The following is a 27,207-nucleotide window of genomic DNA, read 5'->3' on the forward strand; positions in this document are numbered from 1 at the left end:
GAAATTATTAATATATATAAGCTTTTCGCATAGAGCTATTCTCTATGGTTTTTCGTAATAAATGCGTATTTTTAATGGTTCCAGGGGTCTTGTATACCCCTATGATTTCACTCACTGACCATCTAAAGCCTCCAATTTTACGCCCAGTTAAAATAATTAGCAGCCATACACCCCAACATTTAAGCTTTAACAGCCATACCAACGTAATTATTAATTTAAATGGTTCCTGTCGTAGATATTGTTTGAGAGGTGTATCGACTTCTCCGGAAGTCATTACTTGCTGTCGCACTGCAATTTATTTAAAACTTATTATTATTTCATTTGGGAATCTGGAAGACCACTAATCGAAGTCATGCTAAAAAAATTTCTTACTTATCAAGGCTAAAAGAAATACATTTTTCTTTTTATTACTTAATTATTTCTATTAACCTTGTAACTTATAAAAATGTTTTTCTACTTGAAAAACTTATTTCAAGCCAAAAAAACAAAAACACATTTCAGGTTCTAAGTTTTAATATATTTGAACTTGGAAAAGCTCTTCTTTGTGAAGGCAACATTAACAGGCAGAGTGTAGGCTATCCTCAGAGCTAATCAAAGATTTAGGAAAAGCTCACATATTATCTTATTTTTATAAAGGTAAAGAGGCAAAGAAGTTTTGACTTGTTCCCTAAACTAGGACTATGATGACATAATTACGTAGAAATACCCACAACTTATCCCTGCACCGATCTTATATAAAAGTGATCCCCGAAGTGACAAGTACCTTTATATTTTTTCACTGAAGCTCTTTAACTGGGCAGAGGAGTCCCGTTAGACCCGGAGCCGAATGATTTCGCCTTTATATGAAAATATTTATTGATCATTTTTGCGTCTACTTAGTATCAAATATGAATTCTACTGGTAATTACTTTCTGACTCGAACTCAAAAGTATTATTGCCCAACAACTATAACATACTTCATTTATGACTTTGGGCCTCTATCGTTTACTATCTGTACCTCTCAATAATAATGATAATAACTGATAGGAGGTAGATGGCACAGAGAGTGAAATACTAGGGTATAAAAGGACGGAGGCAGATGTCATTTTCCCGTTCTTAATTACGACGACGGGTCTCTCTGTTTTTAGCTATACGGTATAGGCTATACCTCTCTCCGGTCATTCTTCAAGCAGCAGCTTCATAATTACAGTACCAGCAATGGGTTAGCAGCTGAACGTAGCTGTTGCTCCACCTTTTATTTATGTTTTGTAAAGTAAACAACATTTATTTACTTTATTATTACAACAGACAACATATATTTAAGAATTCTTACATATCACGGAAATAGTGTCGTAATGGAGGAACTGACTGATGAAGGAGTCCCTCTTGTAAAGAGAGAGATTTTCGAAGCAATGCTTACCGTGGACGTTGATAGCTTAGAGAGGAATCAAAAGGATCTTCGTCCAGTTTTGGCTTCTTTAGTTCGAATGAGTCTCATTTCATCTGCAGATGCAGCAGCAAATGATGGTAATTACTCATTATTACTTAGAATCTAGTGACACTACTTGATATATATCTACTATTTTAGATTATAAGAAGACCCGAGTGCTTCGCGTCCTCTCGGAAATTGAGTTAGTCAATAACATTGTTGCCCTTTTGAGTGTTGACTTCCCTGCTCTGGAAGCAGAGATCAAAAAGGAACAGGCACTCAAAGCAAAAGGTGAGAACCTCATGTTTTTTATACTTAATATTACTATTTTCCATTTTGGCGATTTTAGGTGCGATTCCGACAGCAGACTCTACCATGGATTTTGAAAGATCCGATGCAACTGGACGCCTCCGCCTGGTTTTAAAGGAGATTTTGCTCTCAGATGGATCTTGTTCTGAACTATTTAATCATGTTGTGTATTTGAGCGAGATTTGTGATGTTTTATGTATTGCTCTAGCAGAGCTACCTCATCTCTTATCCGCCCCAGAGATTGCTGAATCTCTTTTAAAGCTCAAATATGGGCCTTGCATAATAACACATATTGTTGCTAATCAGCCGGATTGTTTCGGGGATGTTGCTCATCACTTGCTAAAAAATGGAGAGAAACAAGAAGAGGATCCCAATAGGACTAAGGCACTTTTATATCTCTGTCGAATGAATCCATCTCAGACTCTTACAATTCGTAGTCAATGTACCGAATATTGTCGTTTACCCGGTTTGGCTGTTATGCTTACTCTAGAAGGTGGATCGGATGATCTAATACCATTTATATCTGGTATACTACTAGGCACAGATTCAAATGCTCGTTCTTGGATATCTCTATTTATACGAACCAAAAAAAGAAATACTGCACTTGCCGCCTTAAGAAATCGTCTTCTTCAAAATCTAAAGGAATTAATCGATTCTGGTCTAAAAACTACACGAAATTTGGTTCAGGCATCATCCTTGCTACGTTTATATACTGCTTTACGAGGCATTGGAGGCTTAAAGTAGGTTATAAAAATAGTAATGGTAATTAATAATAATTATCCTTTTAGATTTACAGACGAAGAAATTGAGCATGTGATGGATTTAATTACCATCAAAGTTCCAATTATCCCAGCTGGTTTTAAATTTGTAACTCTAGGACTTTGTATGATCATAGCTTGCAATTTTTTAATTGGTACTCCTGCACTAGAGAGTCGTGCAATTGCTTGGCTTCGTTGGCTCGTGGATGATTTCGAGTCAGAGGCAGGGAATGTTGAAGAAATGCTTCTTCTTATGGCGATTCATTTCCACTCTCAACAGTTTTCAGCAGTTTCTGAACTTGCTTGTACAACTCTTGGAATGAAAATCGCAATTAGGAACAATAACATGACTCGTATCAAGCATATTTTTACCCAAGAGGTATTCACAGAGAATGTAGTTGCCGCCCATGCAATTAAAGTACCTGTAACAGATAAACTCTCATGTAACAACTCTGGATTTTTGCCTGTGCATTGTATTCATCAACTTTTAAAGAGTCGAGCTTTTTCCAAAAATAAGGTTCCCATTAAAGATTGGATATATCGGCAAATCTGCGCTAGCAAAACTCCTTTACATCCTGTAATGCCATCTCTCATTGAGGTGTATGTCAATTCGATCCTTGTGCCTGCTTCTAATCGAGGAACACCCTCATCAAATACCCCTTCTGTCTCTGGAAATTTAGTGGATCAAACTAACGAGCCTATATCAGAACAAGAAGTCGCTCAAGTTTTTAAGAGTCTCAAAACTACACCTGGTGACGATGCATTTACTTCCACATCTCTTGCACCTCAGATGCTTATGCTATACTATATTCTGTTGTATGACGGTGTTCGTCTCTCGTATATGAAATCAATCATTGCATCAAATAGAAGAATTCTTCGTTACTCTCAAAAACTACTCTCTGAACTTCCCTTAAAATTCCTTTTGAGAACAGCAGAAAATAAGCAAAATATGTTTGGTGGACTATTTCCACAATTGTTAAGACTTTGTTCCACACATTATCCTCATTTATGCGCGGTGAACGACTGGTTAGAAAATGATGAGAGTCTTCAATTATCTACATCTGTTTCTGTAAGTGATCCGAAATCACTTACAGAAAATGACATTATAGAAGCCTTTTCAGAAATTAAAGTATCTCCCGTCAAGGCAACTCTTGTTTTGCAAAGACTTTTGGAACTTTCTACAAGGGCTCTATGGCCTTTTGCTGAAATCTGCATTAAACAAATTCAGCTCCTACTAGAACCTGGTGTACCAAGACAGGTTTTAAGTAAGTTTTAATTGTCTTTCCTAAAATGATTAATATGATTTACCTCTCTCTTTAATACATATATTATCTAGATTTATTTCGAAAACTTTGGTTCAAGTTTAATTCCATTTTCCCGAGGAAACTTTGGGTGTATACCATCAACTCTATGAGAACGGACATTGATCAAATAAAATTGGACGTATTGGTTTTTTGATCCACTTCATGTTCTCCGAGTTTCAAAACGTGTTTTTTTGCATCGCTCCACTCTTAGAAATTTTAATCTACATACTAAGAGCAGCACTTGCAGCATCTCGTACATATTTAACTCAGCACATGCAGAATAATCCCATAATAGAAAAAAATCCACAATCCCAAGTTTCAAATGATCAAGAGCGAGAAGAGCTCAAAATGGCACTAATCATCACACAGGAATCTGCTGCAATCCAGATCCTTCTAGAGGCTGCCCTTCTTAAAAGTACAAAAGAGGAAGATGGAATTACTGGACTTAAGGAAATTCAATGCATAGTCTGTTCATATTTGCATGAGGCGTTTATAAGTGATCCGCACCTTGCAAAACTCGTTCATTTCCAGGTAGGATGAATTTTTTTAATACATGCATACCTACTAAATAATATAATGCATATAAAATCCGAAATTACATATATTAAAGTATTACAACATCCCCTGCACTCATACTGGGTGGGACGTTGAAATCTGAACAATCAATACTTTTAACTTTAACTAGATATATTTTTGTAGTCACTAAACATGTATAAAAAATATTTGGAGACCAGCTGTGAAGCTATATTGTCTTCTCTAACCTTCGATGTAGCCTCCTCTGGTGTTCACAATGGCCTCAAGACGTATCTTGAAGATGTTTCTTATGTATTCTTTGGACATATCGGTCCAGTGTTCGTTAACAGTGCCTTTCATGGTCATGGTGTTTTCGTGCCTAAGGGTACAGGACCTGTACTCTACACGCGACCAGAAGATGTAGTCCAAAGCGTTGGTGTCGGGTGAATACGGCAGTGAATTGGCAGTGTGGGGAGGAGCACCGTCTTCTTACAGGACCATATTATTATCCGGGAAGTTAGCCAAATCAACGGGAGGAAGTGAGCCTCCAGATTTTATTTCCAGCATCTAGAAACCCACAGATCTTCACACGAGTGTCACGTTCAGACCCCATTTTCTTGGTAACTTAAAAAAGATAAACAAATGAAATTTCAACGCAGTGTTAATAAGAAAGGTTCAATGTGTCTAACTTTATTTATGTTCGTCTCTTAAAAATTCACAAGAACCTCTCAATTTGCAAATAACCTTGTGTTCAAATTTCAATATCGCACCCGGTATATATAAATACAATATGTAGATTGGACATGAAGTTGTTAGAAACTTGATTGTGACGTCCTTTTCGAGTTACCACTAAATACATAAAAAGAAATGACTAGAATTATTTTTCTTAAAATTGAATCTGGATTACATTCATTTTTTTCTTCGAGGAATAATTATTCACAATTTTTATCAACAAATTCTTTTGATTAATCCTTTAAAATTCCACTTTAATTAGCATAAATGCATCATCGCAATTCAAGAATGAAGTATTTTTAGATTATTCAATTTGAAAGGCCAAATCCGGGGTAGGGGGAAATTAATCATCTCATAAATGAAGTTTATGTTTTTACTAAAGTATAGTTAACATTATTCTTGGGTATTCATACCTTATTCAATACAAAGCCTAAAATATTGGGCTGCATATACAGGGTGAGGATTTGAAATCCGGAACAAGTTTAGACCTCAATATCTTGCCAAGCCTGAAAACTAGGTTTATGAAAGTATGTTTATCATACTTAACAGGCAAAACTGTATAATCCTTGAGATGTCCTCCAAATTACGAAATCTGTGCAGTCGTTATTGTGCGCCTCCGTGCCGGGCGCACGTCCAAGGACGCAAATAGCTTCATAGATAATGATGGTAGAGAGCTTAAATTGATGTTTATAGATCCGATGTCATGCTAAAATTTTAAATTGTTTAGTTTGTTCAAATCCGGTAATTGGAATTGGATATATTCCGTGAAAATAGACATTTTTAATACCTTTATGTTTTGGGTAAAGAAAATGTGGCCTCCTAGCTACCCGAATCTGAACCCTTGGCGTGGGGTGTCTTCGAAAGATAGTCAAATAAACGTGGATGTAACACTGTTGACTTCTTTTGGGCTTCCATTGTTGAGAAGGAGTCTCTCATCAAGGCATGTGCCATGTTGGAGGCTGTGGTTGAAGTTTGAGGGGTCCATTATGTTGATTGACTTCACTATAATGGACCCCGTCATGTAAGAGAAAAGTATTTGTGAATTGCGGTAAAATAATTGTAATATAAATTATCCTTAAATTTTCTGGATTTAAAATCCCAACAGAAAAACAATGAAAAAACGCATTTATTTCAAAAACTGATCAAACCAGATTCCTGGGCTCTTGAGAGCAAGTTTGATTTTTCGCAAATAAGTTGATTTTTTTCATAAAACAAGATCGATTCCACGTGGCTCAAAGTTTTTTTAAGATATGCAGTAAAAAAAAAATAACAACAAAAAAACAAACAAAACACGAATTATTGTACTAACAGAAAAAGGGAGAAAGTATACTAAATACGAATTAAAAAAGGGAATTAGGAAGAAAATGAGTGAGATAATCTTAGTATTTATCATCAATCTTCATTGTGGTTGAAGAAAAAATAAATATGGCAAGTGAGTTATGGCAATGACAATAAATAAATCACAAGGTCAAACATTTGCTTTATATTTACCAAAATCAGTATTTTCACATATATTTCATTTTCAAGATTCTCAAAAGAGGTGGTGGGGATTTGACATTATATTTACATCAAATGGATAGAAAACAACGAAAAAATTTGAATACAAGGAGGTTTTACAACAACAAAAATTTACCCATCATATAATTTTTGTTTTGTAGTAAATCGTTTCAGTTTAGAATTTTAACATTAATAAACTGAATATTAATAAAATCTTTTTAATTGGCTAGTATATGATTAAAAATGAATTGTACAGTTTTCCTTTTCTTGACTTTTGTTCAAGTTTGTTTTTGTGTTAACTCACCACATATATTAATGAGTTATTCATTATCTTTGAAGAATTTGTTTAGAGTTTGGAGTATGAAATGATTATGATGTGTGTGTACAGAGGAGGAAAAAATAATAATTAATTGAATCATTTGATGACGGAAAACAAAGTTATCTCCTCCGGGTAATGATCTCAATTTATTATGATTATTATTTTAAATTAATTTCCTTCACTGTTCAATGACTAGATGTAATTAAGTACAGAAATAGAATTAAGAGTCTTCCCTTAAGAGAATGTTTTTTTATGAATTATTGTTATTATTACGTTTCAAGTTACTTTTTTGTTCATTGAAAATAAGTTATGAAGTGCAAAATATCTGTGCTACTTTTCCCCCTTCCTCTCTTTTCCTTGGGAATTTGCTGCCTACACGTATGTGGTGGAACTATTTTATACTCACATAGGTAATTTATATAGTCTTGGATAGGTCTAAACAAAACTGTAAAAAAATGCTACCCTATCAGTCCGGTCCTAATACAATTCGCCAGTCTTAGGACTGGTCCTTATCGGTCCTTTATGGTAACCAGAGATGGGATTTGTGTAAGAGCGTGAGGAGAAGGGGGTAGCCTTACTTATCTGTAATTTTTTCAGCCCCTCCCCCCATAGTAACTAATTCCCCAGCAATATTTTTGTTTTGTTTTCTTTGACATAATATGTCTTTAAGTAACATTAAGGGTCATAGTTACTCCCCTCGATTCACGAAAAAAAATCTAGTAAAATGCAAAAAAGTCCTCAATTAGGGGAGAAGTCTACATCCCCTGCAGCCATCCATCCGCGGACGCCCTCATTATGTCATGGAAGCAAATGTATCAACCAAGAGAAAGGCAAGAACCCCTCCCCCTTGAATCTAGTCAGAGGAGATAATTGACAGCTCACATCAAAATACATAGGGAATTTTTATGTTAGTGAGGACCAAAAATATTTTCTTCACTCCTCACTAACACAAAAATACACTCTAAAGCTCTACCAAACGCTCCTCAAGCACCCACTTCATGGAAACATGCTCTGGTTTTTCTCGGAAGAGAAAATACTTTTGACATGATCAGAAGATCAACAACCAGAACAACAGGTGGTTGGCCTTCTGTTCCGAGGATGTACCCGTCGTTGTTCCGACAAAGTTCTCTGCCCACGTGATGGTGTTTGGAGTGGTTAGCTTCGAAGTCATACACTTCATGTACTCTCTCAAGACCTGAGGGTCAACAATGATGCCTTCGTAGGTGTGCTAGACATCAAGGTGAAGCCCTGGAGTGACATGGCTGCCAATAAGAGGCCTTTCATGTGGGGCAGGACTCGGCTCCCTGCCACGCCTTCAAAAAAAGTATTAAATGGATTCAAGACAATTTTGCCCACATCATATTTTTGGTAGGTAAGTCTACCATTTGTGTTGGATTGGTCCTAGGACTGATTTTCTAATCAGTAACCCCCCTCCCCTTTCCGTCTTTTTTTTCATGGTCTGATCAAGGTTAATAGAAATAAAAGGTTAGACCATAATGTAATGGGGCTTGCTAGAATTTTCAATCTGATGTATTGTACCGACTGCTGGGCAAGGCAGGCAGATTTTGACATAACACGCAACCACTCATAGCCTATATCGTCACTATTGCTAGAATTTTCAATTTAATGTATCGTTCGGACTGCTTGGCAATATCAACAGATTTGACAAAACCTGTAACCACTTATCTACTCTGACGTCAATATTAAAAGCGTGGTAGAAGTATAACCTCAAGCGTACACGTGTTAGGGTATAAGCTTGGGTCTGATCTTTTTTTACATGTAGGACCAACTAATCGGCCTTAGGACCGTTGAATGGTAACAAAAGATCAGACCGATGAAAAAGAAGACTGAAAGGGGGGGATTGATTAGTAAATATGTCCTCGGACCAATCCAACACCAAGTACCGACTCACCTACCAAAAATAAAATGTCAACAATATTTCGATTTCTTTCTAGCCATCCTTAATTCATTAAAAGGAAGGAAATAATTATATCATTATGATCATATTACAAAGCAAGAAAACTTGTAAATCAAAATCGTCATCATTAGTGAGTAGGGAATGCGAGGTGTGTGTCCGCATTGCTGGCAAAAATGTATGTTATTTGAATTCTATATATGTATATATATATTTAAAGAATCTTATTTATTTTATCTCTTGATCACATATAAGCTTATCGAAAATGACATCAGACTATCCACATTTGGTAATATTATCTTTTTAAATTGAAGGATTTAATCAATGGAAAAAAATCATATATATTTTATTTTCTTAACCACATTTCTTCATCATTCATTATTGCAATGTTGTTGATATTTTGTACATATTTTTTGTAGCATCGATTAGCAGAATTCTTCACATAATATTTGTTTCAAACCTATACGTATGTAACTCTGTTTCTTGAGAGTCTCTAGACTTCACAATACGAGGGTGGGTTGAAAAGATTCCTACCTCAATTTGTAGAGCTCGTGAATAAAAAATATTCACATCTATCTATAATCTGTTGACATTTACTCATCAAAGTTTCAGCCATTTTGAACGTGCAGAACAGTCGTTTGAGTGAGTTGATGTGAGCGTTTGGTATTTGTTGGATGACCTTTTTTTAGAAATATCATTTCAAAAATTAAGAATAAAGAAGAAAATCTGTATATATTGTGGAAAGAAAAAAGAAAACAGTCTCCACTTCTTTAATTATACATTAAACAAAACTTTATTAATCTTTTTCTGATATGTAGCCAATGTCAAATAGGTTTATACTATTCGGCCGCCATTGGCCTCACAGATGGCGACAAGCCTCTTGCAAAAAGAGAGGTACAAGTATTGTGAATGATATTCGGATCTCTTCAGGGGAGAAGGGTGGCTTTAAAAATGTCGATGTATTTGGCTGCCGTGAGCCTGTAACCCTCTGGGAACCAGATCAGGGGCGCCACAATGCCATTGGATGCCAATGATGCTCTTATTTCCGACCCTCCTTCCTCTCTAAGGTCTCGTTGTGGTCTAGCCTCTTCTTAAGATTGTAGCTAGTCTTACGAGCCATTCCCGTCAGCCTGACCACTTCTGTTGCAGTGTGACCAGGACGAAAAAGAGTTGATGACCTAAGGCTTGAATCTCGCTGCGATGACATTTCTAGTCTGATTTAAAAGTAGCAAGTGCCTAAGATACATAATTACCTATGGGATTACAGATAGTTTTAATTTCCTCTCACACAACCTCTCAAATCAATATAAAATTCAAGTTTGTAAGTTTCAAGTTTCAACCCCGTATACAAAGTCTCGTCCAATATTTCATTGCTTTGTTTGAGTCAATTATAGGGGGTTGTATTCAAATTTGTGGGGTGAGTTAAGATACTCATGAATTTTGGATATAGCTAGGAACCTTTATTTGATTTAAGAGAATAATATACGCCCCGATAGGGCCCCTTTTTAATAAATCTATCGATTATTCATTAATTTATTTAGACACTCAGTTTTGGCTACTTTAAATGGAATTTGCGATACACTCAAATTGGACTAATATTTGTAAGAGAATACAATGGTAATAGTGGCCTGGAACTATAGGGACCATCGCCCTTTCCAATTTTGCAGAATTTTTATAGTTATCACAATAACTAAAAATGTTATTGTCTATGAAATTTTAAATGTCATAATTTTTGAGAAAAAGTGAACCAATTCAATTTCCTTTTTTTTCCAAAAAAATATTATTCGTATAATTTAAAAAAAAAAATATAAACTCTAGAATTACAAAAAAAAAAGAAGTTTTTGTCTCTTCTAAAACAAATCATTTGTCTCAAATTTGACACTTAGAAAAAACAAAAAACAAAATATTTTCAGTCAAAATTGTCAAAAAATCCCAATGGCTCAGCCTGCTTCCCCCAAAAAAAAAAAACACATTCCTGTGGGCACCCCAGATGATGTCAAAGTGATATAATTCAACCGCCCCTCCCCACACACACCCTGCCTATTGAAAATAAATTATGTCGCCAGTCAAATATAATCCACACTCAATTTTGAGAAACCCCTTTGAAATTGACATTTCAATTTTGATCAAGGTTGGCTTTTTATTCTTTATTATTTTTTGTTTCGGGGGAAGAAACAAAAGCAAAAGTTATTGTAACTTTATAGGGAATAACTTTTCAAGTTCTCCTAGTTTGTATAACTATTACTTTTTTCATTTTGAGATGTGAAACATATATTCAGGGGGTGCAAGTTATCTATACCGCCTCTTTGGAGCGCTCTCTTGGGGAAACACTGGCCCTTAGGCGTCTGATTATTATTTATTAGATAGCTTCTTCAAACCTGCACAAGTTGCAAAAATAATGGAATCAATTGACGAATTCGTTTTCGGTTGTTCGGAGGCCTCCTTGGAATCCTACTCCGGGAACGACAGTATAACAATTAGCTGGGCTTGGTACATGGTTTCCAATCAGAGGACTTACATGTGGCAGCAGGACTCGGCTCCCTACAACACCTCGAATAAACATCTCAAATGGCTCCAAGACAATTTTAAAGACTTCATATCGCGGGAATTTTGCCCTCCAAACTCGCCGGATTGGATTCTGATGGATTATTTTTGTGTGCTATTGAAAGACAACAGCAAAAACGAACTTATCAACCGGATCAAGGAATAATTCCAGGATTTGTTAAGGGTCCAAGCGGCAAAGGTCTGCTTGTACTTTCTGCCTCGTATAGAGATTGTAATTGAAGCTGGAAGTGATTTTATTGATTTAAATGAATCAGTATCCATCAATCTTTCAGAATTTGTTTTTATTTTATCTGATTACTGGTTGGAGAGAAAATTGTGGTTTGAAAAAAAATCATTTTCGCGGCACAGATGGCTTGTGCACCCTGTAAATATACATATGTTTCACTTTTGATTGCAATAGGTAATTATGCATATAGTATAGTTATATACATATAACATGTATGACGTCATCATGACAGACTCCATTCCTTTCCAAAGGATGGTTGTGGTCAGATATTATAACATGTAATATCTTTATGTAGCGTTATTCTGACGAGTGATGTAGATTGTTAGTGATTGGTTCATGATGAAATAATGTATGTGAGTTCATTTTACAGACCTTGAGAGTTAAAGGATTTAAAAGATTTCATGCATTAAATTCCATTCATCTCAAGGCTCTGACATTCATATATATATGTATACATATATAAGTGTTTGCTCATCATATGGGAGAACTCATTGAGCTCCTTCGATAAAGTAATTAAAAGCAATTGGATGGCTCAAAGCTAGTAAACAAGGCAAAAAAAACGCGGCAGTCAGCTCGAAGAGATTTCCTTAACTACGTGAAAACTTTTCCCCCTCCCCCGCAAGATGTCACTTTTGATATACTTCAATCAGTGTCACCCCATGAATTGTGAACGAATTTTCCTAAGCTCAATTTTATCCAAGTTCTTCCAAAAGTACAAGTAGTTGGACAATGAGATTTTATACATATAAAAAATTCAATCTAAAAATGACCACCCTTGGCCTCCACCATACCCTGGGTCCTAGGCGAGAGTTGCAGTATTGTGAGAACAGAGGCCACATTCACCGGGCCCATATAACCGCCCAGTTGTCTTCTCATACTGTTGAGGTTTCTTTTTTTTAATCAGGCTTCCTCTAAAGACTCTTGCTGTCGTCTTTCAGCTTAATTAATCTTGGTAATGAGACGCAGGGGACGATACAGGAGACCTCATTATAACTCATTTCCGTATCAATGAAAGTGGACATGATTTATTTATGCCTCCATCTCAGTTTCTCTTGTCCTTTCATAAAAAAATAAAAAAAAAAGCACAGAAGGACAAAAAACTTAACCAATGATTTTATACATAAAAATATCGAAGTCTTTGTCACGAAGAAATTGAAGAAAAAAAAAATCTAGAAATTTTTGAACTGTCTGATAGTTTTATGGAAGTTGACCCAGCACTTTGGAATGGTAGGAAAGACTACATGGAGGCATCAGAAAAAGTTGCTACGCTCCACGTATGCAATGATCTTGCTGAAAGAGGAGTGGTGTTCATCACAGAATATAGATGGTTAATAACAAATGACGAGTCACAACTTCTATGTATTCTACAAGTCCCGGAAGACCATCGAAGGATCTACCCCAACACTAATAAGAAAATACGTTACAAAAGTCATTAGTATTTGTCTAAAACTTACAATATGAAATTAGAAATTACTTATATCTAGGAAATTATAAAAAAATATAAATATACTGGTTTGAAAATAAATTTATCTTAAAAATTTAATAATTTGAACTGAATAACTCTTGTTTTTTTCTAAAAAAATTATTTTTTTGAGAACAGGTTGGGATTTTAAAAAAAAATTTCTGAAAAATGTTATGTTTGAAATTATTTTTCCAAAATTTTTATTTTTCTAAACAGCTGTGAATTTCTAAAATTTTTGGTCATAAAAGTTAATTTTTTGTGAAAAGCTGTGGATTTTTAAATTTTTTTATGAATATTTGTGGATTTTTTCAAAAAATGTAACATTGGAAAATTAATTTTCAATTTTTTAACAAAAATTAACACCCCCAACAAAAAAAAAAATATATATATATATGTGTGGAAGCCTTGTTAGTAAAATGCCATTTTTTACTACTCTTAAAAATATTGTTATCGGCATCGGAAATTTTTCCAAGAATCGCATTGGAATCGGCATCGGGTTTTTTTTTGGAATTGTCCCTACTAATTACTACCAACTGATTTTGGTTCTTTTTGTATGAAAGGCTCTAAGATAATTAATGTGTAAATGGGTATGATGCTCATTCCTATGTTAAGTACTAAAAATAACGTTATTATTTTAATAGTTAATCAATGACCAATGAATGATAATGCTTTTTCACTACATTAGTACCAACGTCGAAGGAAAAAAGAAATGTTTATTGTTTCTTTTTTAACTCAGTAATTATAATGGCTGTGCTGCGTTGTTTGGATGAACTCTTCTAAAAAGAAATCTTATTTCTTTTTTTCCTGTTTCCATCAAAATGGTCATTAATTTCATACCTGTGGTCGCATCATAGATTCAAATAATATGAAATGCCGGTAGATTATACAGGGGCGTTCAGGCATGACCCGGCCATCTTTAACTACATCCTGAACAATAAGAAAATCCTTTGTCTCCCTTATTTCAATTTTAAAGCGTGAGTTGGAGCGTTTTTGCGATGGAGAGATCCAGAGGAAACCCATTATTGAATTGGCTCATGTGGGACACATGAAGAAGATGCGCAGGTATTCAAAGAGCACAGTGTCTACAATTGCTGGAAGCTGGAAGAGGCATATAAGAGAAAAGCCCACACGTCACAGAGTAATTAAAAACGCACTCTCAGATTCCTCGAAGGGCTGAAACGTTCCGTGAAGGTATTTCCTGGGTTTTTGATTAACGCTCTTACCAAAAAGCGCCAAATAAGCCGAAAATTGCTCAACAATTTCAAGTCTCGTGGCAACCGAATCATTTTTGATTCGGATGAGAAACAATAGACTGTTGACAGATACTACAACATCCAAAACGACATATGGTTACCCACTGAGAGAACTAATGTCCCCTAATTCTTTAAAACCAAGTTTCTAGCTAGCATCATGCACCTTGTGGTCGTTGGGAGGAACGATAGTTTTTTGAGCCAAAGGAAAAGGTGGGTCCCGAGAGTTACTGTGAATTCCAGTTGCACCAAGTGATACTTAGGAAAAAAGCTGTGACCAATGGTGTCCATTTCCTGTTTCAACTTCCTTCCCCTCTCACAAGACCTGCATGACACTAAACTTATTGCAAGGAGAGAAGGTGCCTTTTTGGGACCCCAGACCTAGTCTTCTAATTTCCCTAATATTGATCCCATTGACTACTTCTTTTTAGGGGAGTTAGAGAGGAAGGTCTCCGCCAATTCACACAACAGCATCGACTCCTTGAAGGCCTCCATTATTAGTACTGGTCACAAAGGTTAACCTATTGTACATGGCAATTTAATCGCTGCATTTATCTCTTCACAAGTACTCACCTTATATTACTCAATTACACTCATATTTTAATGGTTGTAATTTGTACAATCTTTTGAAAGTATTTTTATCGAGTTAATTTGGAACACCAATTACTTACAAACTATAATTATATTTTTTATTCTTTTCTTTTTTTTTACAACATATCTATTAATTATTTAAACCAATAATTATCTGATTTGCTGTATAACACTTTATGAAAAAGCGTCATTTTCATCATAAATTTCTAAGAGTATTACGCTTGAGTACAGATACAATCCTACGATCCACAAGATAAAGTATACGTATACTTGAGTTCCAACCATTTTCAAAGGTGCCATGTACTTTAGCTTTAAATACACGAGGCTCATATATCTCTAGTTTTTATTTCTGGTTGAAATTGATGATCCCTAGGGGCTTGCGTAAGATTATATATACAGGGTTCGGAAGCAAAACGGGGACTGAATGACTGATTTTAGGAAAATGTAAATAATTTTGTACTTTTGTAACAAAACTTTGAGACACAACCATTGTGAACATGTTCACTCAATATGGCCGCCCTCAGCAGCAATCACAGCCTCCACACGGCGGTGGAAAGTTTTGCAGGAGTTGATGATGAACTTCTCGAACAAGTTGTTCCACTCCTACACAATGGCGGCCTTCAGGGAGTCCACGTTCTGGTGGTATGTCCGGTTAGTCTTCCTCTCCAAAGTTCCCCACACAACAAAGACCAACGGGTTCAAATCCGGCGAAAATGATGGCGACATGTCCTTGTGCCAAAAATCAGCCATGCTGTCTGCGCAGAACTTCTGGCATTTGCCTGATGTGTGTGAAGGTGCACCATTTTGGGTCCACACATAGTTGTCTTCTGGGTAGGTTACCTTGAGATATGGCAGTATGGTGAACATCAGTACCTTGTAGTAGGCCTCCTGACCGATTTTCTCCCCAGTATTAAGATAGAAGGGATGATCTTATTGCTGTCAGACGCCACGACCCCAGGACCATTATTTGGGGCGGATTTTTTGTACGGAACACCCCTTGACTTTTTCTGGTGATCCCCGAAGCTAACGGTTGTTTAGACGGTTGTAGACCTGGTACACGGTAAAAATCTTCTTGTCAGAATTTTTTTTTACTATGGATTCATTTGCTTTGATCCACGCACGAACTTTCTTGCACCTGTGCAGTCTCCTTTCCTTCAGAGTGTCCATCAACACGGTGTGGTGTGCTTGTGTAAGAGGACAACCCCAAGTCTTCCTTCACATTCCTGATTGTTCCCTCGTCCACGTTAAATTCGTTAGATAGGTGATTCATGGATTTTGTTGGGTCTTCCTGGATCTTATTCTTCAGGTCCCTCAGAAAATCAAAATCCCTTTTCAATTTGTGTCCCCAACTTTTTTCTTTCCTTGAGAGATCTTTTCCATCCTTTTTCATTTATGGAGCACTTCACGATGTCCATAATCTCTGCCACCTCAACTTTGCCATCAAGAAGGTCTGAGATTCTATGCCTTTTTGCTTCTTGCTCACTCATGATGAAAGATTTGAAAAAGGTTCATTATTGTTTACTTATGCAGAAAGGATAGGAGATTCGGAATATGCAGGAAAAAATCAAAAAACCTCTATTTTGATTACATAATTAGCATTTATTAACAGACAACGTTTTGCTTCCGAAACCTGTGCATCTTTTTTTGGGTGCGGGGGGGAGTTAGGGCTTGCTCTTTGTATTTAAAAAAATCAAAAGTCCATAGCCATTTACAATAATTTCAAAAATTAAATGTCAATTACTAAATTTTTTGGGAAAAAATTCATAGCTATTCACAAAACATTAGTTTGGGGTGGGGGTATACTGCTCCTCCAGCCCACCTCCTGCAGAAGCTCCTGTTCCTTTTTAATTTTTTTTAATCAAAATACGGTCAAATCTGGATATAATCAAAATACGGTCAAATCTGAATATAATCAAAATACGCTTATAGTCAACGTTCTCTTAAGACACCATTTTTTAATACATTAAATACTTCCGATGGAAGATACATGAATTAAAAAATCCACATAAAGGCAACATTTTTTCCCTTTTTTGGTATCAGTTTCTTAGGAATGAATGAAGAATTCTACATAGAATTTTTATAGATAAAAGTCATGAACTGGGGCCAAAATTTTTGTTCTGTATGTTTAAAAAAAAAATTCATTTCACATTGCTTTTCAATCAATACGGATACATATTATAAGTGCCCCCCGAAAAATACTTTCACTGACAGATAAGCTAAAAATCCTCGATGATTGGTCAAAAATAGGATCTAATCAAACACTCGTTGCCTCGAAATTGAGAGTTTCTAAATTGCTTATTTACATATTCAAGTATCCAAAAATTGTGGTCTTTTGTGTAATTCGGATATAAGAAATATCTGGATATAATAAGCTTTTCATCTGAAAAGTAGGAGTTTCCTTTAACCAAATTTGACTGTTTAGGGTATTGCAGATTAAATGCCAGCAAGATCCATTATGAATTTTTCTAAATAAAACTTTATTTTACAAAAAATGAGGATGAGGCAATTTTGAATATTTTTTATTCAATATGTTCTCCTGCTTCAAAGACAGCCTCCAAACAGGATCTAAAAGTTTTCACGGACTTAAAGACCTCTGCAGCGTCTACGGAAATGGACACGGATCTGATGGACGAATGCAAATAACAGAATTATGGTAGGTTGTACAGGCCTCCCTCTCCAACATTCCAACAAGTAATAAGATTAGGAGAGTTGGAGGTCCAGGTCTTGAAGTCCTTAAAATGAGGCACATTATCGTTCAGCTATTCTTTCACAATCTTGGCCTTATAGGCAGTGGTGGAGCCTGCTGGAAGGTGTACCTTCTGCCTTCAGCCACTTTAATCATCCAGGGCTTCACCACGTCCTTGCTCTTTGTTCACCTTCTGCTTGGGCTTGAAGAAGTAAGGTTGCATGACGTGATTCTCACTGCTAATGACGTCCAGGACCATCACGGTGGCTGGGTTCGTCGTATTGAACACCATGGAGACTTCAGAAGGTTCTTTACAAAATCCATCTTTCATTCTGGCTGTTTATCTTCTGGTCAACAGTGAATATAATAACATATGAGAAGAATTGCCAATCTCCTCCGGTGTTCTTCAAGGAGGATAGGATCTTCTTGCATCTAGCCTCTCATATGAGCTTAATTGAATTTGTTAAAAGGTGTCTTATACCCTAAGTTCTCATTGATTGCTCTGTAGAGGGTACTGCGGTGCACGAAACTGTTTTTGGCAAGAATGGACATGGAATGTCTGAATCAGCTTTTATGGACCTCTTGAGCCTAGCCAGGAACCTGGGGGGTCCTCTTTCTGCTACTCTTAGGACTGTGCTTGCACCTGCCGGACATTCCGTGGTTTAGTACCTCTTTATGATGGTGTAGACGGTGCTTTTTGAATACATCAGGAGTCTGATGATATCAGCTGTAGATTGTCCTGCGCAATGGAGTTCGATCACTGCGGACATTTTTTGGTGTTCCATCCTCATGAAGGGTAATTTTGGATTTGTTTTTTCTTGAAAAGTTATACGAAAACCCTACATAATCTCTCCAGATAAAAAAACTACTTGTAGATATCACTGTTGTTGCTCTTGACGGCCATAAACTTGGTCCAAATTTATCTGCATGGGTGCGTATGTATTGTGTATTACTATATAACACATTTAATGGTTGTTTTCTATTGAAAAATGCATGGAATTATACTCCAAAATTTCAATGGATACATTCTACCAAAATTTCACATTGTAATGAGTTCAAACCAGACACAAAAGAAGTAACGAAATTAGTGTAATAAGAAAAATAAGGATAAACAAACACGGCAAGGATTCGAATGGAAGAAGTGTTAATCACTTATTCGTTATTAATTATAATTATACATACATGATGGATTATTCATATTAGAAAATACTCTTGGATTGACGTACAAGAATACTATGAGGCTAGAGCATAATTCCATCAGAAAACAAACATTTAATGTGTTTTGTAGTAATACACATTCCAAATTTTGATTAAAAAATTCAAAGGGAATTTCAATCTCAACCAAAAATAAACAATAAGGACGTATAAATCTCATTTATTTATATTGTAAGGCATAATGGCTTAAGGCGAAATGATTTCATTCATCATGACATAGTAGACACATGAAACACTCCTGCATCCTACATGAGGATAATATATAGGTTGAAAAAAGGGAAAATATGAGTCAACCTCATTTTTTACTGCATCCTTCATGAGGGAGGAAAAGAAGGGGAAAAAAGAAGCTAAGTTGTATGCGTGATTATTCCATGTCTCTAGAATCCCCTAAGTGATTACGACCCTGATAAAAAAGATTATCCATTAGACCAGTTTGATTTTCAACTGTATTCGAATTGCGATTACGAGTAGAGAGGAAAAGTTTCCTTACAGTATGAAAATTAATTGTGCAAAATTCCATTGCCTTTTTAAGTCATCTTTAGGTTGAAATTTCAATCAAATTATGAAGAAAAATAACTCTTTACTTAGTGAATATAGATTCTTAGAATACATTTTTAGTTATTTTGTATAAAATAGTTTTGATAGACACTTTTCTAACCTATAGAAAGTGTCTAAAAAGTTTTTTTTTCTTTCTAAAATTGTCTTATTGAGCAAAAAACGAGAAAAACAGTTAATGGGTAACTTTAGAAAAAAACTTTATAAATGTTTTTATAGGGTAGAATAATTAACTAGTATAAAATAATGATTAATGCTGTATTTTAATCCTTATTGACGAAATAAAGAACTTTTGTCTCCTTTCAAAAATTTAAACAAGATGTGCTTGCTAAAGATGACAATGTAGTAAAAGGAAATTTTGCATATGTTATTTTCATAGCATATGACAACTTTTCCGCACTACTCGTAATCAGAGTTTAAGTTAAAAAGTCAAAGGACCTTACTCTAAAAAACTCTTATGCATTCTAAAAGCAAATGTTGAAACAAGGGTATTCTCACAATAAATCAGCTAGGTATCTCCAAGTCATGGAGTTACATAGACCTAGAATAATCATTCCAATTTATATTCTCACATGAGGAAGGAGATGCCATTTTTACTCCATTCCTTAATGAGGAAAAATTCCATGATTGAGTGTATTACTTACGATCTTTATCTGATAAGATTTTTAAAACTTTACATTTTAAATGTGTTCTATCGTTATGAAACAAGAATAAAACTTTTCTAATTTATAAATCTTTTTTTATTGCCTTTTGGATAAAAGGAAGTTACTGGGGCGTCCGCAGGGGTGGGTTGAAGAGTAGTCCGCTTCCCTCCCCCGATTAAAGAATTTGTGCTTTTTACAAGAAAATTCAATATTCGAAATTTTATTCCAAAAAAGTTTAATTTTCTATAAATGGCTGTGGATTTTTGAATTTTTTTCCAAAAAATTAAATTTTTTGTGAATACCTCTGTATTATTGAATTTTTTTTACAAAAAATCAAATTTACTGTGAACAGCTGTGTATTTTTGATTTTTTTGTGCAAAAAAATTAATATTTCGAATTGGATTTTGGAATTTTTTTGTGCAAAAAAATTAATATTTTGAATTGGATTTTGGAATTTTTTTCCTAAAAAATTAATTTTCGATGAATGTCTATAGATTTTAGAAATTTTTTTATGAAAATTTAATAATTGAAATTAAATTTTTGAAATATTTTTCAAAAAAAAATTAATACTATTAATTAATTTTTTGAATTTTTTTTCGCAAAAAATTAATTTTCTGTGGAAAAATATGGTTGTTTGAAATTATTTTGCAAAAGATTTAATTTTTTGTGAAAAGCAATGTATTTTTGAAATTTTTTTTTACTAAAAAGTCAATAATTGAAATTAAATATTGAAATTGTTTGTTAATAGCTATAAATTTTGAAAATGTTTACAAAAAAATTAATTTTTTTGTGAATAGTTGTGGAATTTTTTTTTTTTTTCCAAAAAATTAATTTTCTGTGAATAACTATCGACTATTGAAATTTTTTACAAAAATATAATAATTGAAATTAAATTTTTATTTTTTCCCCAAAAAAATTAATATTTCAAATTGGATTTTGAATTTTTTTTCCCAAAAAATTAATTTTCTGAAAATGGCAATGGATTTTTGAATTTTTTTTAGGAATATTTAATAATTGAAATCAAATTTTTGAAATATTTTTCTAAAAAAAAATAATACTATTAATTAAATTTTAGAATTTTATTTCACAAAAAATTAATTTTCTTAGAAGAACTGTAGATTTTTTTTTTTCCCGCAAAAAATTAATTTTCTTGGAAGAACTATTGATTTTTGAATTTCTTTCCCTGAAAATTAATTTTCTGTGATAAAATATGGTTGTTTGAAATTATTTTGCAAAAATGTAATTTTTTGTTAAAAGCCATTTATTTTTAAATTATTTTTACAAAAAATTTAATAATTGGAATTAAATTTTTAAAATTTTTTGTGAATAGCTATAAATTTTGAAAATGTTTACAAAAAAATTAATTCTTTTGTGAATAGTTATGGAATTTTTTATTTTTTTTTCCAAAAAAATTAATTTTCTGTGAAAAGCTATGGACTTATGAAATTTTTTTACAAAAAGTATAATAATTGAAATTAAATTTTTATTTTTTTACCCAAAAAATTAATATTTTAAATTAAACTTTGAATTTTATTCCACAAAAAATTAATTTTCTCTGAGTAGATATAGTTTTTTGGAATTAATTTGCAAAAAATGTAACTTTTTGTGAAAAGCTATGTATTTTTGAAATTTTTTTACGAAAAATTTAATAACTGAAATTAAATTTTTGAATTATTTGTGAATAGCTATAAATTTTCGAAATGTTTAAAAAAAAAAAATTAATTCTTTTATGAATAGTTGTGGATTTTTCTTTTTTTTTTTCTGAAAAAATTTAATATTTGGAATGTATTTTTCCAAAAAATTCCAAAAACCAAGCCCCCGCCCCCAAAAATATAAAGAATAAAATATATATAATCTTGGGGATGGCCATTGAGTTCTGTTGTTGCACACTTGATAAAAGACAACGACTTAACATATATAGGTATTAACTGTTCAATTTTCTCTGTTCTTAAGTTTACAAATGTGGTAAGTTAACATAAAAACAATATTGAACAAAAATCAAAAAAATAAGAAAATCCCAATTTATTTGTATATATTTCATATTATACTCGTTAAACAGCTCAATATTTTGTTGACATATTTTTCTCAAATATAAAGGCTTTATATTCAAATTTCTGATGCACACTGATACTATGGCCCCTTTCAATCCTATTCTATAAATTTTGTGATAGTCTAAGTTCAATTTGCTGCGTCTTCAAAGAGTTAATTTATCGATATAAATTGCCGATAATTCGTTGAAGAGTACAAATTAAATCCAGACTCTACATATTTGTTTTTGTGTGAAAGGGTCTTTACATCTAAAATAACTCTTCATATCGTAAATTCCTAGTTGTTGTTTTTTAGTGGAGAATGAAATAACCCTTTTAGAAGACATCATGATGGGTGGATCTAAGTACCCCCCAAAAAAGAAAAAAAAATCAGATTCATTAGGCCGTCGCTGTTTATATGTTGTGTACAAGTTGCAACTTGTATAAGAAAATTCTACAAAGTTGAAATTTCTTCATCTTAAATTCATCATTTAATAACAATATTGGGCATTATATTATCAGAGCCGCTCGGCTCCGTATAAATGCATAACCCAAATATGGCACATATATACTGTTACGGAACCATCTGAAAAAAATACGGATATACGGTACGGACTCAAGTGAAATGAAGTCCCTATTAAATCTACAAATATTGCTTTTTAGCTATCAAATTGTACCACGTTATATTTGTATTAGTTTAATCTCTCGAAACCTCCAATAATAAAATGTAGTGACGTGTCATAAGTTTTTTAGAGCTTCATTACATGATTTTTATATGGTAAATTTCATTGAGTAGCAAGCGTGGTTTTAATCCCCAGGATTTCTTATTAACGTATGCCCCTAATCTCCTGTTCACTCCCGTGTTTGGTGAATGTGCATAAGTAGAGAAGGTTTTGGTCTATCCCCTGGACGGGCCGATGGCTCGTCTTCATCCACAGCTGGTTGATGATGCATCGCTGGGGAGGTATTTTCTCCCAGGGGAATTCTCCCATTGAAATAGTCAAAAATAAAATCATTAATATTATATCGATAACAAAGGGAAACACTCAATTTATACAAATGAGTTCAAGCCAGAAAAAATAATATATCTCTGAGCGGATAATCCAAAACTGATTTTTGTTATTCTAGCAATCATCTGAATTCTGAAATATCTGGGACTATAGTAATTTGGGTCTAGATCGTTCAGAATCATTTTTTGTCCTTAAAACAATACCCAAATGAGAAGTAGGTTAATAAAACTTATGTAAAAGGGTTTTTTATGATTCAAAAATGTTTTTATCTATTCTGTACTGAACTAGATATATTTTCATTTTTCGACTCAAAAATGATGAAAAACGACATTCTTCTTTAGACCCTTATAACTAATTCATAATACATAGTGATAAGGAATATCATAGAAAAATATTCAATGTATCTATTATTTAAAAAAATAGGATTCTCCAAGAATTTTTGTTCGTATTTTTTTAAGTAATCCCATTTTTAAAAAATTTAAAATTCTCTACTCATCGTGAATGGATCGCTTTATTTTTTTGATCCTGGGTTCTCATTCCCAAGGAAGGAGTCCACTCTACTCCCATTTGAGGTCTGGTTGTTTTCCTCGGATGAATTATCGTCCCTCCTGGAATTGGGATACCGAATTCGAACATCTCTTGAGATGGATGATCAAGCTGGAAGTACCTTCATTCGATTACCTCAATCTTCCTTTTATGAGGTATGACGTCATGAAATCGGCATTTAAATAGGGAAAAAATGATGATAATGTTGACTATTGGCTAGTACACCGACCATAAAAAATGAGATCCCTACAAAATGCTATAAAAATCCTTGGAGATTCATATTTTTTAAATAGATCTTTTTTTAAATTATACATTGAATATTTTTCTATAATATAAGCATTGATATAACTCATATTGCCCTTAATTGTAATTTGGGGATTGTTGTAAGATATTTAAAAATTATCAATTCGATTATTGTCTTCAATTCATTTGTACAAAATTCCCTCCCCCCTAATTAATTATTGCATTATCCTCATTCCAAGCACTGCCAATCCTTTATTTCAAATTACTCATCCCATTCTTTGAGCAACTTGTACAATTTACGTGTACAAGCTACAACTTGTACACACCATAATATTTGAAGGAAAGGGTTACCATGTTGAGTTCTAATGTGTATTCAGATTGTCGTTGTTAGATATTACGTATTCATGGATATCTACAATAACCCCTATTTTTGACCCACTGATTGGTTGACGAGTGTAGGTATTAACATCACTGCATGCAGACTTGTTGTGTGGCTCAAAAAGTCACATATGGTCACGTAGGGAATGTGTCCTTAGGGGTCTTTTCTCTCCCTCTCCCTATGTACTCAAATACACTTACTTGCTTTACCACCTGTGTACGAGTATGTATGCACAGACCCAAGTTGTTAACCTTCTTTCCTTCGTTATGGGTATGAGTGAGTGACTGAGTATGTTACGGTATGTAGGGGGAAACAGAGGGAGGGAGAGAGGCTTGGAAGAGTCCTCTTCTCCCCTCACTGGTCAGTTTTTTATGTATTTTTATATTTATGTTCCTATATACCTATAATAAGACTGTTTTATTAGTAGTATATGTGGCTATGTACATAGGTAATAGTGATGAGTCTCGGCCCAATACCGAGAGTCTTTCCTGGTTCGGTCTTAAGGTTTTTTATAGAGCAATTGGATCGAGATTTCGGTCCAGACTGTGTACCGAAATTGAACCTTTTTCAATCTTATATACAAGGAACACACACCAGCTTTCAGCCAGATTAGTCTATTTCTTTCTGTTTGGGATTTGTTTGAATCCAATTAATCGGCTGGAAAGATTATGGCGACTGTCTTTTGGATTCACAAGGAATAATCCTCATCGACTATCCGGAGAAGGGTATGTTATTAATCGTTATTGGACCGTTTAAAAACCGAGCTGCAAGAAAAACGTCCACAAAAAAGGGATCTCGACAATGCACCAGCTCACACTTTAGCAGTTGTGGTTGCAAAAATTAATGGAAATAGAGTTCCAACTCGAGATGTCCACAGCACTAGCAATATCACGCACCTTCACTCTTCTGTCATCCATCACTATATCATAGATTTTTTCCATGATTTCTGGAGTAGGAATCTCAACAGGGGCGTACAGAATGTTCAGTACCAATTTGTGCCCATATGGTCTCTCTGAAAATTTGGAAACCACTTATAAAATGTTCTAATTGAATGTACAGAGTCCCTATAATGTCTATCAAGCTATTTTTAGTCTCCTGAGGTGTTTTGCCTTTCATAAAGTAATGTTTAATCAACACACCAAATTCTTTTAAAAATCACTCCACTTCCTCGACCCAAACGAATGCCAAACAGAAAGAAATAGACTGATCTGGCTGAAAATTGGTGTATTTTTTTCCAAGAGATGCTACTAACTAAACATAATCTCCATACACGTCAGTAATCTCATCTCTTGGACTTTGTACGTACTCTTCAAACGACCCTTTTATATAGAGTATGAAGACTGTTGACTAGTCTTAGGCTCTCTGAACCATTTTACGGTCTTATTAATTTTCTTCACATCTCTCGCATCAAGTTTATTTTTCTCTTTTTTTGGAGGAAGGAATGAAGAGATTGTTATGTGAGGGAGGTTATAGTTCTTTTTTTTAGCTGGTGTATGCTTGGCTTGCATAGGCCACTCTTTGAACTATTATCTAGATCAGGGATTTCAAACCTGTTACAGTTTATTTTCTACCTGAGATAATATCAACATCTGCAAGTACGACAATCATAAATAGTTTTGTGTGATCTCCTTATTTATTCGGTCCAGTTCACTCTTAGGACCGGTCTTATACGCCCTGAAAATTTTTCATACAAATGTACATGGTTTAATAAGCCAGATAAGATATATTAGATATGTATTAAGATTATTGCACATATCTTGCAATAAATATATTTCTTTTAATTATAATACAATATAAAACCATATATATTAATTTTTTTACATCAATTTTTTGTTCCATTGTATAATTTGACCCATTGACCTTTTTTTTAGAAAAGAAATCCTTATAAAATACTTTTTACCCCTATGATGTTATAAAAAAATCTAGCATAAAACAAAAATTCCTTCTTGTGGAAGCCCCTGCTGATATACTTCATATTGAAAAGGTTTTGTTTCATCAGTTCTTAATGTAGTGCACTCCGAAATATCCCAATCCCCGTCCCTCGAAGTCATCCTAAAAATCTTTAAATCAGTACCCCCCCCCGTCACTTGACATCATAAATATATGACACCTTAGTTATATAATGTATTCTATTATATAACGAAATAATTACAAACTGAAAAAAACATCCTCAATTACGTCACGAGGGATCGATTTCACCTTCTTCAAGGGCCAACTAGAGGGACTGGGCCGCCGTCCTTGGTCCTAAATAATGACCAATGCAACACTAATTATGAGCAAACTGATTATATTAACTGGAAAGTTTAATCTATTTATTACGTTCCTCCAGGTATCCCTTAAGCAGTGAAGGTCATCCAGAATGTCTTTAAAAAAAAAAGTGGTAAATAAATCATATTCCGACTCAAATAGTTTCTTCTCCTAAACAAATAACGTCCAGAAGATCTGCAGTGATGATAATACTGGTAATTGGGTCTGGAGTCTGAGGATTTTTTACAACTCCGATTCGACTTGTATGAATTATCCGACTCCAAATTTGACTCTGACTTTTTGAAATTATTCTACGTCAACAGTTATTGTCAAATCTGGTTTTACCATATCAAACAATATGTATATTTTATTCGAGGGTACGGTCTATCATTACGTAAGTGCTCCCTCATCTTGATGCTTGATCTATAATTATTGTTGCACCTTTCTTGGCTCTTCTTTTAATGATAATAATATCAATTTTGGGAGTGTATGTGACGTCATTATATACTAAAATAGTAGATGGAATCTGTTTTTCTTTGTCAACCTTTCTTTAGCTCTTCCAACTCCTACTATGTAAATTTTGCTATTTCGACCTGTGGCGGCGGAACAAAAGAGGTCCTCTGCTATTGCAGAATTTTTATAGTTATCACAATAAAAAAATTCCTCTTGTATAAAATTTTTCAATGTCATTATTTTAGAAAATAAATTTATTCGTTCAAATTTAGTTTAACTCTAAAGATAATGTATTTTGTCTTTTCTTAAGCTAATTATTTGTCAAATTTGGCATTTATAAATATGAAAGAATA

At 34.0% G+C, this 27,207-nt stretch overlaps 1 protein-coding gene and 1 long non-coding RNA gene across 3 annotated transcripts in view; one reads left to right on the top strand and one right to left on the bottom strand.

The window, feature by feature from the left end:
• Positions 1 to 1,233: 1,233 nt before the first annotated feature.
• IntS2 (integrator complex subunit 2) overlaps positions 1,234 to 27,207 on the top strand; it is a 48,408-nt gene continuing 22,434 nt past the window's right edge. The window contains 7 exon segments of the mRNA XM_040723939.2: positions 1,234 to 1,506; positions 1,568 to 1,699; positions 1,758 to 2,457; positions 2,506 to 3,740; positions 3,812 to 3,927; positions 3,929 to 3,969; positions 3,971 to 4,310. Of these exon segments, the coding sequence (XP_040579873.1) occupies positions 1,335 to 1,506; positions 1,568 to 1,699; positions 1,758 to 2,457; positions 2,506 to 3,740; positions 3,812 to 3,927; positions 3,929 to 3,969; positions 3,971 to 4,310 (2,736 nt within the window). The 5' untranslated portion in view covers positions 1,234 to 1,334.
• LOC121127583 (uncharacterized) lies at positions 4,368 to 5,578 on the bottom strand. Of its 2 annotated transcripts, XR_011783347.1 has the most exons (3): positions 5,438 to 5,578; positions 5,037 to 5,141; positions 4,782 to 4,916 (listed from the first exon to the last, which is right to left on the bottom strand). It is a non-coding gene; the product is annotated as an uncharacterized lncRNA (long non-coding RNA). The 2 variants fall into 2 exon arrangements; XR_005867870.2 differs by lacking the exon at positions 5,438 to 5,578 and having other exon boundaries at positions 4,368 to 4,916; positions 4,982 to 5,122.

Source organism: Lepeophtheirus salmonis, chromosome 13 (assembly GCF_016086655.4).
Source record: "Lepeophtheirus salmonis chromosome 13, UVic_Lsal_1.4, whole genome shotgun sequence".
Lineage (NCBI taxonomy): Eukaryota > Metazoa > Arthropoda > Copepoda > Siphonostomatoida > Caligidae > Lepeophtheirus > Lepeophtheirus salmonis.